Below are 11,857 nucleotides of genomic sequence, written 5' to 3'. Positions count from 1 at the left end.
CAGCGTGATTTGCCCAGTATAAACTTTGAACGCAAACAGAGTGCGCACAGCTCGTAGAAACGGAAATAAATAGAGTAATAAAAATAAATAACAAACCAAAGGATATTCCCGTGCAAAGGATTACGGAAAAGGATACACAACTCATATTAATAATAATTACTTACACGTCACTAAGATGCCGCTGAAGAAGAAAAGCGATTATATTCCTATCAAATGTGAGGGTTGGAATGGCAAATTCCTCTACAATAACGGTTCTACGAATAATGTTTCGAAAGTGCGACGTCACAATCAAAATGTCACCGATACCTCAAATTTCTATGGCTACAACAGTGAACCGATCATTCTGCCCGTCAGCTGGGATGGCAATTTTGTGAAGAGTGGCGAAACATTTATTCAACCCGATCGCAATCGTTCCGATGACTCTGAATACTATCAATACAATACGGAGCCCACCGTATTGCCTGTGCAATGGAATGGCGAGTTTCAGCTCGATCCCAACGATGTACGCATCAAACCAGAGCGCAACCACTCAGATCCGCGTGACTATGCCGAAGCCAGTCGTTTCAAGCGTGTCAGCTAAAGTACGTTTGCGGGTATTGGAGATAGCGAGATTTCTCGGAGTTCAGCGCTAAAACTGTTTTAGGTTTTACTAACACATTCATTGCTACAAAAACACGCCCACTCGCACACGAGACCTTCTTTAGTTGCTGATTGAAGACAAAGGCTGATAAGTGAATTTCGACAATTTTCGGTTTTTAGTTGAACTTTGAAGTTTTGTGCACTTACGTTTTACTCATACATACATACATATTTCGGTGCAAAAATTGTGTGAAGTCAAAGATTGTGTTTATTTTGCCTCTGTCGGCACTCATACAACAGTCTGTAGTCACTATTACTGACACTAATTACTTAAGTTTAAATATCGCAATAAATTTCCTTGGATCATCAAGATTTTTGCACTGAAATGCAAAATATTATTAATAAAAAGTTTGTTTTTTAATAAAAAAAAAAAGTTGTGTCAAGGATATTGAATTTTTTATTCACGCAGTCCTTAGGTTAGGTTAAAGCGGCTGTCCTGTGGGACACACTCAGGCTCATAGCCCATTGTGTTTTTGTTTTTTGCCTCCTTTATTAAGTAATTCTTGCTACAGCTTGGGTTTCATAACATTAATTACATTCAATTCAATATTACATTTTTTTGGTTAAGTTTTTATGTGAGTTTACAAGTGTGTGTACATAGCTTTAAATTATTCTAGTTATCAGCTGAGTTGGGGTTGGTCGTTTGAGCCGCCTGGAGTTTGCTCTTTCTGCTGATGGGATTTGTCGCATATCAGTATTTGTGTGGTACATTAAACGGACAATATGATTTGTGCTGCGTTTGCGGATGATTTCTGCTACTATATCGATGTTGAGGTCACGAAGAATATCTTCGTTTGCGACGTACCAAGGTGCACTGGTTATAGATCTGAGTATTTTTGATTGTAGTCGTTGAATAATATTAATGTTACTTTTACTTCCAGTTCCCCAGGCTTTTATGCCGTATGCCCATATTGGCACAATCACAGTTTTGTACAATATAAAAGGGTTTTTATTCAGCAATGGCAGTTTCGAGCGCCTGCCAAGTCACCAATATAGTTGACGGAATCTGTATTTTATCTCATTTTTTTTAAAAGTGATATGTTCTTTCCAGAGAAGTTTGGAGTCAATGGTCATTCCTAGGTATCTTTCTTTGGTGTCTATCGGGATTTGTGAATTGTTTATTGTCAGATTCTTATGTCCTACTTTCCAATGCGGATAATTCGTTGTAAAGTGTCCGCGCAATGCCCAACTGCTGAGAACGGCCAATTTGGGATGTCCTTGGCGACGTCTCAACACTGGCCCGTACAAGAGCAATATTCTCATCAGATCGCCTTGGTCGCATCACCAGTCGAAAACCTTTCGTGCAAACGTTTAATGGTGTTCTTAGAAGGCGCACTTTTTACATTATATAATTTTTTATACGCACGTTGAGTTTTCACAATTGACTTCTTTTGTTGAATGTAAATTTCAACAATTTGGGAGCGCTCGCGTCGCGTGTTGTGTTCCATGGTAAGAATCTGCTTGGACTGACGCTTCTAACGCGGTATGTCATTAAGCGATCTGACGTCTCTGTTAAAAGATACAGGATTGCCAGATGGGTCCGTCGAATATTGGCAACCCTGTACTAGTACAGGCCCTAGTACACTGCCCTGAGGTACACCGGCTTCCATGAGTTGAATGTTTGAGTATTTGTCTCTATATTTCACGTAAAAGTATCTATTTGCTCATTTCATTAAGAAGTAGTAGTCGAGTGGAAAATACTGTTTCAGTTTAAATATTAAACCCTCGTGCCACACGTTCGACAGCGCTTGCGCTACATCAAGATACACAGCAACGCATGTATTTATTTGATCAATTTCTGACAATATTTTATTTATTACTCTATGTACCTGTTCTATTGTTAAATGTTTTCTACAAAATCCGAATTGGTGTGAAGGAAATAAGTTTCGCGCCTGTAGTATGGGGTCAAGGCGGTCAAGTATAAGCTTCTCAAAAAGTTTAGATAATGATGGTAATAAACTAATTGGTCTGTATGAAGAAGCTTAAGAGGTGTCTTTATTAGGTTTGGGTATTGCAATGATTTCAGCAACTTTCCAAGGCAGTGGAAAATACTTCATTCGTAATGCTGAGTTAAATATATTTCTTAAGTAGAAAGTGGCTTTGTCAAGTAACTCCTTTAGAATCCTTCCTGTGATTCCGTCATATCCTGGGGATTTCTTTACGCCAATTTTTGTCTCAATTGCTATTCGTATTTCTTTCGAAGTTATATTCTCAATTGGTATGTTTATGTTATTCGTGAGTTGAGCATGAAATTCAGAGTTGTCAATGCCTTGGTTATTATGTTGATTTGTAAATGTTTTTTTTTTTTTAAATAATCAGCAAGTATTTTTGCCTTTTCTTTTGGTGTTTTTGCCCGAGAATTTGTCCTTGTCCTTAGAGGGTGTTAGTGCATAACTGCGTTGTCGATTTTTTTGCAGACCTTCCATTGTGTATAGTTTGTAGCTCTAGCAGCTCCCAGTGATGCGATACATTTTTGAAATTTTTCGTACTTGTCCACTTTTAATTCTAACTTCACACTGCTTGTATCTGTAAAACAGCTCATGACATCAACGTCAAAATTGTTCCAATCACAGTTCAATATATTGCTTATAAGCCATCAAAAGCATTTGCGTCACAGTTTTGCGTCTCAGTTGATTTTTTTTTCTTGGATGGAATTCAAACGTAATAGTGTGATTGCGTTATATTTGGACACGCAAACATTTCGGTCGTAGACCATGGACGTGACAACAGGAATCGGCACCGTCTCATAAAGCTCGTGTGATTAAAAAATCATGTTCCACACTTCATTTCGTCCACTCAATGGCTTTCGAATTCGCCAGACGCAAATCTGATGGACTATTTCATCTGGTCCATTTTGGAGAGCAAGGTGAGGACTAAAAAATATGAGGACAAAAAAATATGGCAGTATGGATGCGCTGAAAAAAGCGATTATACGAGAATGGGAGAAAAAGGCCTCAAGATCACATTCGAGCTGCATTCAACTCATGTTTTGACCGTTTGAAGGCTATAGTCAAGGCAAAAAAAGGTGGTCATATTGAGCTTAATGACATACCGCGTTGGAAGCGTCAGTCCAAGCAGATTTTTACCATGGAACAGTACACGCCACGCGAGCGCTCCCAAATGTTTGAAATTTACATTAAACAAAAGAAGTCAAATAAAGAAGAAGAATCAGGAGCGTTATCGCGATATGATAACCACTTTTGTGATGCCAATTATTCGTCGAAAGCGTATGAGACAGTTCTGGTTTCAACAAGACGGTGCTCCATCACACACAGCTCGCACCACAATCGATTTTTTGAAGAAGTTGTTTCTTCGTCGTTTGATGTCGAGAAATGGCGATTTTGACTGGTCACCGCGTTCGCCCGATTTAACACCACCTGACTTCTTCTTGTGGAGATATTTAAAATCAAAGGTTTATATTAATAAGCCAAAGGCCATAGAAGAGCTCAAGAACAACATCCGTGAGGAAATAGTCGCTATTCTAGCCGAAATATTAGCTAAAACAATGGAAATGCTGCAAAACGGGCACAATACGCCGTACAGGCTCAAGGTGGCCATTTGAGAGATATCATATTCAAAAAGTGATGCCAAATCTACATGAATCAAATAAAATGATTATTATCGTCAACATCAAAAAAATTGTGGTTTTCTTTGTATAATATTTGAGAATTGTCAGATGAGAGGTCAAAGCTGGGAGTTATTTCCAGAACAAAGTCAATTAAATCAGTTCGCTTCCGCATATCAGCTGGCCAATAAGTTGGTTCTGCAGAACTTGAAAAGTTACTTTTGTTTTCTATTAATGCATCGTAAAGATTTTTTCCTTTCGTGTTCGTTATTCTGGATTCCCATAAGGTATTCTTTGCATTGAAGTCCCCGCCTGCAATAAAACGGCCTTCAAGAGTTTTAAGAAAGTCAAAGTATAGAATTAGAATTTTTATATTTCTTAGAATTTTCATGTTTAGGAGGGCATTATATGGCAGAAAAGGTTAAATTTCCACTAAAGTCCTCAATTTGTATAGATGTCGCTTTCAAGTAGTCCTCTCTATAGTGGTTCACATTAATGCATTTAATGTCTTTGGATCAGGTCAGTCCATAAGTTCGTGCGTATTTTACCCATAATTTCACTTTTGTACGATTTTTGCATACAAAAAATTATTCGTGGAATATAACGGAACTATTTATATTTTCTTTGATATATTGTGCATTCAACAAGTGATTTTAATCGCGGATAGAAGCACGTTTTGTTAAAAAATAAAATGGAATCTTCGAACGTGTATAAGAGGCATATTTTGTATTTTTTTTATAAAAGTGGGAAAAATGGAGAAACGCAGAAATAAACACTGTTCACGGAGAGGACCCGTGAGTGTAAGGACTGCGCAAAAGTGCTTTTCAAAATTCCGAAGTGGTAACTGCAACGTGGAGGATGCCCCGCGCGCTGGTCGTCCCGAAGTTTTTAACTCCGACGCCTTGCTCGAACTCGTGGAAGCTGAGCCAAATTTGACAGTCGATATGACAGCTCAGAGGATAAATTCATCGCATGGAACAGTTCACAGGCACCATCGAAAATTTCCCTCATCTGCTTAAGTTAAGAGAATTAAGTCTAGTTGTCAACTTGCATTAGTTGCACTTAATAGGGGCGTAAAATTCATCATAATTTTTTTATTTTTGAATACCTTTTTATAAATAATAGTAAACACTAGGGGACTACATACATATATACTTCTATGTGCCAGCTAGAGAAACAAGTTTGTGGCTCTATAGTTTAGAAAACCTGGAATAGGGTTATCATGAAGAGAGATACGTTTTTATATTTATGTATACAAGGTGGCACAAAATTAGTCATCCAATTTTGTTTATGAATAATTTTTATCAAATAAAACAAAAAACGAATTCGATTGATGGAAATCTTTAATGTGACCTTTACGTACTCCATTGCTTGTTTGTTTGTATACTGCGGCTGTCTAGTACAAAAGTGTCAAATATAATTGACGTATGACGCCATTTGAATTATTTCATTATAAATCTTCCGATAGGATGATTAATCTTGTACCATTTTGTACATTATATGTATGTACACGTATATATGTAAGTAGCGCCTACTGAAGATTTCTCCATTGAAGCAGATATAATAAATTATCGCCAGCACCCAAAATATTTTCAGAAAATGAGAATACAAATTTTTTTTTTTTATTTCAAAATAATGTGCGGTGTGAATATGAATACATGTAAGTATGTATATATGTGCAAATTTTTACAGTCATTTTTTGTCTTATTAAAATAAAGCGGTAATCGTGGCATTGGATCAGAATTGCTCTGTAAGAGCTGCACCGATTGGGCTAAACACTCAATTCGGAACTCCACTGTGAACAGCTGATCAGATTAACATATCGCACCCTAAATACAAAAGGGTCACAATCCCAAAATATTGGGAGCTACCTTTGACAGCTTGCTCTCCTTCTCAGCGCATACAACCGCTATTGCAACTAAAGACCAGAATCGCAACAAGGTCCTCAAGTCCCTTGCCGACAGCACTTGGGGCAAAGACAAGGAAATATTGCTGTCGACTTTCAAGGCAATAGACCGACCTATTCTAACCTGTGCAGCGCATGTCTGGTCGCCTGGAACCCGTGATTCGCTGTGGACGAAGCTTCAGACCTGTCAAAACACTGCATTAAGGACCGCGACAAGATGTTTTACGATGTCACCGATACAACACCTACACGATGAGGCCTTTATGCTGCCTGTTAAGGAGCATATCAAACTGCTCAGTAAGCAGTTTCTGCTAGGGTGTTACCGCGGGCCTCACCCATGCAGACACCTGTTTGGGCCTGAGCCACCTCCCAGGCACGCCAGGAGGCATTTCTTCAACTACGCGGACGAGACCCAAGAAACAAAGACATACAGCTACTGGATCGGACAGTGTACATACAGGCCATAAACGACATTCATCGGAAGACCCTCACCGCCTTCTTAAGCTCCCGACCTCCGAATGCCGTTATCGGAATCCAATCACCACCAATCGCAGACGAAGAGCTCCAACTTTCCCGAGAGTCCCGCGTAACCTTGGCACAATTACGTTCTGGATACTGTAGCAGGTTAAACTACTACTTATCCAGAATCGACCCCGACTTATTAAACATATGTCCGGCATGTGAAGGACCCCCGCACGACACTAACCACCTTTTCACATGCCCCATCAAACCCACTAATCTAACACCTCTCTCCCTCTGGACCCAACCCGTCGAAACAGCCAGTTTAGATGAGCCTACCGTTAGATGAGCTAGACGAAGACGACCAGTTAGGTATTACACTAGACTGACAGGGCAAAGTTACTGCTACAACAACAACAGCAACTTATAAAACTGCCTTCAAATTGGTTGAATGATATCGAATAAAACCGAGTATAGTTGATCAAAATCAGATAATCCTATGTTAATTTCCACGTAGAAATGAAGTGAAAAAAGGTCAACACTTTTTACTGAACCTTCTTTAGGTATTTATAAGTACCTGGTATGTGTGGCAGTTTTTAATGTTTAACTTTTTAAGTGGTTGTTTCCCAAAATTACCCTTTTAAAGACCATTTTTCAATATGATCATAAAAATATTTGACGTAAGATTTACATAAGAAAAAGCAAGTAAGTAATTCACAAAACAATCAACTTTCATTTCCTCAAGCAATACCAACAACTGATTCTCTGATAGCGCAATTGTGTACTATTGTAACACCTTGCTGGTTTTGTAAAGAAATAAAAGAATTATGTGCACAATAATGACATTTACGAAACAGTTGTTTATTCTTCAGCAAACATGCACCAACTTTGCCCAACGGTGTATGCAAAACGTGTTTTTTTCCAGATGTGTAAAGCCCAGATGGAATAGTAGATGGAAATAGTAAAGACTTTTTTGTGTATTTTCTGAGACTTCGGCAGTATTATAGTATGTTCGCGTTTCACGTGAAATTTCGTGTGTACTCGTATCTTACGGCGAAGTAGCAAGAATGATAGACAGATCGCGCCTTCCCAATTCGGCGTGTCGTAAGAGCCCAAGAATAAACAAGCAAAAGGAAGGAGAATTACTTGTTTGTGAAGAAGAAGAGAAGGCGAAAGCAATGGAAACAACCAAACACAAGAAATTATACGCAGACACACACACTTTCTTGCCACGGCGTCTTCCGCATAAAATGCAAATAAACTGCATTTGGAGGCTTTATAATAATTTGTGCTTTTACAATTTAAGAACGCCACTTCGTTTTCATTAGTTTGATTAGTTTAAATCTCACAAATAACAAAACTACCAAGTCACTCACTAAATTTTTACAAACATATAATTTCTCCTACTTTTGTTTGATTTGTATTGCGAAGGGAGCTGACGTCAGACTGGCAAATTGAGCGAAAATTGACAGCTTGTTAAAATTGACAAACTTTCTAGAATTTTAAAATTTTACAAATTGTTGAAACAAGAAAGTTTACTTAAAAATATCAAGTTTCAAAACTTAAACCAATTGTTTCTTTATTTTGTGTACAGGGTTCGGCACACGAAGTGTAACAAACTTCAGACGGCTCGCGCAGCTGATGCCCGTGCTAAATGACAGTCCAGAATATTGCTTACAAGCGCGAGGAAGCTTTTTGCCGAGGGCAAATGCGAAAAAAGAAAATCAGTAATGGATTTCAAACGTAAAAGTGTGATTGCATTATATTCGGCTGGAAAATCACAACCAGCGATTGCTCGTGAGCTCGAGCACCTGAAAGTAAATAAAGTTTTTGTTTATCGCATCTTTCCAATGATACTGGCAACATCGCGAAACGTCATGGAGGTGGTCATCAAAAGACTGCAACGTCGCGTGAAATGGTTCAAAAAGTGAAGAAGCGATTTGAGCGAAATCCTCGACGAAGTGCTAATCAAATGGCGAAAGAACTGAAAATATCTGACCGTCGCATCGCCCGCATACTGAAAAACGATCTCAAAGTCAATCCTTACAATATCCAAAAGGCGCATAATCTCACACCAAAGCAGAAACAAGTCAGACTTGAGTAAGCGAAGGATTTGCTTCGCTTGACCGAAAGAGGTCAATTTCCGAACATTGTGTTTTCTGACGAGAAAATTTTTCAAATTGAGCGATTCGTAAACTCCCAAAACGTTTGGCCACCAGGAGGCAGCACCCGCCACAGGTGATGGTTTGGGTCGCTGTAACCACAGATGGGCGCTCTCCAATAATTTTCATCGAACCTGGCGTCAAGGTAAATGCGAAATATTATCGGAAAAGTATTCTGGATGTTGCTTTGAAGCCGTTGGCAGACAAACATTTCGATGGCAGACAATGGAAGTTTCCACAAGACTTGGCATCGCCTCACAAATCTCAAGTGAACCAAGAATGTCTAAAAAACAACGTTCCGAACTTCATAACATTTACACAAAATGGCTTTCAAATTCACCAGACGCGATTCCGATGGATTGTTCTCTTTGGGCCATTTTAGAGAGCACAGTCCGAACTAAAAGATTCACCAGTCTAGAGGCGCTGAAAAAATCCATTGTCCACGAATAGGCCAAAATACCAGCAAGTCACATTCGGGTAGCTTGCGACTCATTTCTGGACCGCCTCAAGGTCATAGTCAAGGCAAGAGGTGGTCATATCGAAATTGATTCTTAGTTTTGTATTATTTTCACACATTTTTTACTTTGAATTGAATAAAAGTAATTTTCCAAACTAAATTTAATTGGTTACTATTCGAGGGCTAGACCCTGTAAATTAAGTATCTGGCAAATGAAAATCAAATGCTAATACAATTTATAAATAAGAGGAAAGTTAGAGGGGCAAATCTAATAACAGTGTCACATCTCTCGTACGGTTCTTATTAATTCAGCTGTACAATTCCACCAGCTTTCAATGGCGTTTTGGGGCAAAACAACTATCTAAACAAGTTAGGGGATTTTTTAGGCGTAAAAAAATAAGTATATCTTTATTTGATCACATTTTCAGCAGAGCTGTTAAAAATATGTTTTTATTTCTAATATTATAAAAAAGAGGCAACCCAAAAAAATATTGCATTTTATGCAGTGCTACATGAAAATTCTTTTATCTATTGTAAATTTTTCATATCCAATCTATTTTGATCTATAATTGTATAACTGAAAGGAATGGGGGGTCCACAGTTATTTTGCGAGTATTTTTCATTTTGTTCCATATTACCCACAGTATTTGTTATCTTTGGTTTCAAAATCTAATCGTAACATCTTCTCAAAAGGTAAATCTGCTACTACACCTGCGGGTGCAGCTAACTTGTTTGCCGAGTTTCTCAAATCTAATTTCAGTCAGGATGATCCAGACTTGTTTTCTTCGTGTCATATTAATCTTCCTTCATCCTTGAATTTCGGAGACTTAAAACTTGTTTCTCGTGACATTGAGGTTTAAAAACTTCTACTAAGACTGATAGGGATGGGCTTTCCGCAATCTTTCTTAAAAATTGTCCGGCTATCATTATTCCTCTCAAATTTATTTTTAATAAATCCTTATCCTCGGGAGTTTTTATTAATGATTGGAAAATCACAACTATTACTCCAATTTTCAAAAGTGGTTAAAAGAAAGATGTGTGCAATTACAGACCAATCTCGAAGCTTTCTATTATATCAAAACTTTTCGAAGGAATTGTAAAAGATAAGATGTACTTTGCGACTAAGAGTTTAATCTCGCCCAACTAGCATGGGTTTGTTATGGGTAGGTCTACAGTTTCCAACCTAGCTGCGTTTGGGGAATTTTGTTTTTCAACTTTTGCTGATGGTTTTCAAGTGGACTGTGTTTACACGGACTTTTCTAAGGCTTTCGATAGAGTTTCTCATGTAATTCTATTGCAAATGTTCTTTTATACGCTGACGACCTGAAAATATTTTCTGCTATTAGGAAAACTGAGGATATTCCAATGTTGCAAGCGGATATTAATGCACTAGTTCGCTGGTGCAGTAACTCTGGGATCTCCATAAACATCAAGAAATGTTTTCATGTCACTTTTGCCAAAATTCAAAATATTCTAAAATCATCCTATAACATTGCTGATACTCTTCTTCAACCGGTTCATGAATTCAAAGATCTAGGTGTGATCTTTGACTCCCAATTTTCATTTAATAGTCACATTAATTTTGTTGTATCCTCCTCTTACTCAATTTTAGGCTTTATACGGCGTAATAGCGTGAAATTCTCGGACCCTTACTCTCTCAAATTACTTTTTACTTCCTTTGTTCGCTCTAGATTAGAGTATGCAACATTTATCTGGAGGCCTTGCCACCAATTTGCAATTGAGAGACTTGAACGTGTACAGAAGGTGTTCCTTAAGTTTGCTCTCAGGTCGTTAAAATACTCACTTCCCTTCCCTTCATATAAATCCCGTTTGATGTTAATTAACTTAAAATCGCTAGAAAATAGAAGATCTATACTTTCGCTGTCTTTTGTTTTTAGTTTAATTAAAGGTGATATTGATTGTTCATCCTTATTAAACAATATTCCTTTTCATAATCCTACTAGATCTCTCCGAATCACTTACCCCTTTCACCTTAATTTACTTAACACGAATTATGCACGTAATGCCCCTCTTGCCCGCACTTTAAGAGAACTCAATGAGATCTCGAGCTCTATTCCGCTTGACTTTTCTATGTCAAAGAATGAATTGTATGAGTTCCTAAATTCTGTTTTTTAATTTATTAATTTAATTATTTGTATTAACTTAAGCTTACACTAGTTCAAAGTAGTCTGTAAAAACCTGATTATGTTTTAGACTCTTAAATAAATAAATAAATAAATAAATAAAACGAATACCTAATATGAAATCGATTGCCTTTCAGAACTTGTTAAACGGTTTGGAAAATTGCAGTTTTTAAATTTTTACGATTTTTGAGCTGCACAACCCCTAAATCTGAACGATATATAATATCTACATTATATATATATCTTAAAGAGACTCATGATTTACGTAGATTGTCATTAAAAAAAGTTCATATAAAAGTGTGGCTTTATTTACAGAAGATATATCAATTTTGTCCTCGGTGAGAAATAAGTCTAGTTTAGTGGAAGCATTACTCTTTCAACAGAGCCACAGTTTTGGTAGGTACGACAATTTGACAATTTAAAAAAAAAAGAAACAAAAAAAAAACACCTTGCTACTCTCTGTAACTCTAAAACTACATCCATTCTATTTCTAAAAAAAAATCTAATCACCTTCTCATGGACAAT

At 37.5% G+C, this 11,857-nt stretch overlaps 1 protein-coding gene across 1 annotated transcript; it reads left to right on the top strand.

Moving 5' to 3' along the window:
• On the top strand, positions 1–1,025 carry LOC128859820 (uncharacterized). Its single transcript, XM_054096915.1, has one exon. It carries the CDS (start codon positions 176–178, stop codon positions 578–580), a length of 405 nt encoding a protein of 134 aa, XP_053952890.1. The 5' UTR covers positions 1–175; the 3' UTR covers positions 581–1,025.
• The last annotated feature ends 10,832 nt before the right edge of the window (positions 1,026–11,857 follow it).

The sequence above is a fragment of the Anastrepha ludens genome, chromosome 2 (assembly GCF_028408465.1).
Source record: "Anastrepha ludens isolate Willacy chromosome 2, idAnaLude1.1, whole genome shotgun sequence".
In the NCBI taxonomy this organism is placed as follows: Eukaryota; Metazoa; Arthropoda; class Insecta; order Diptera; family Tephritidae; genus Anastrepha; species Anastrepha ludens.
Note: the sequence above shows the minus strand (reverse complement) of the source record. Positions and strands in the feature narration are given on the sequence as shown.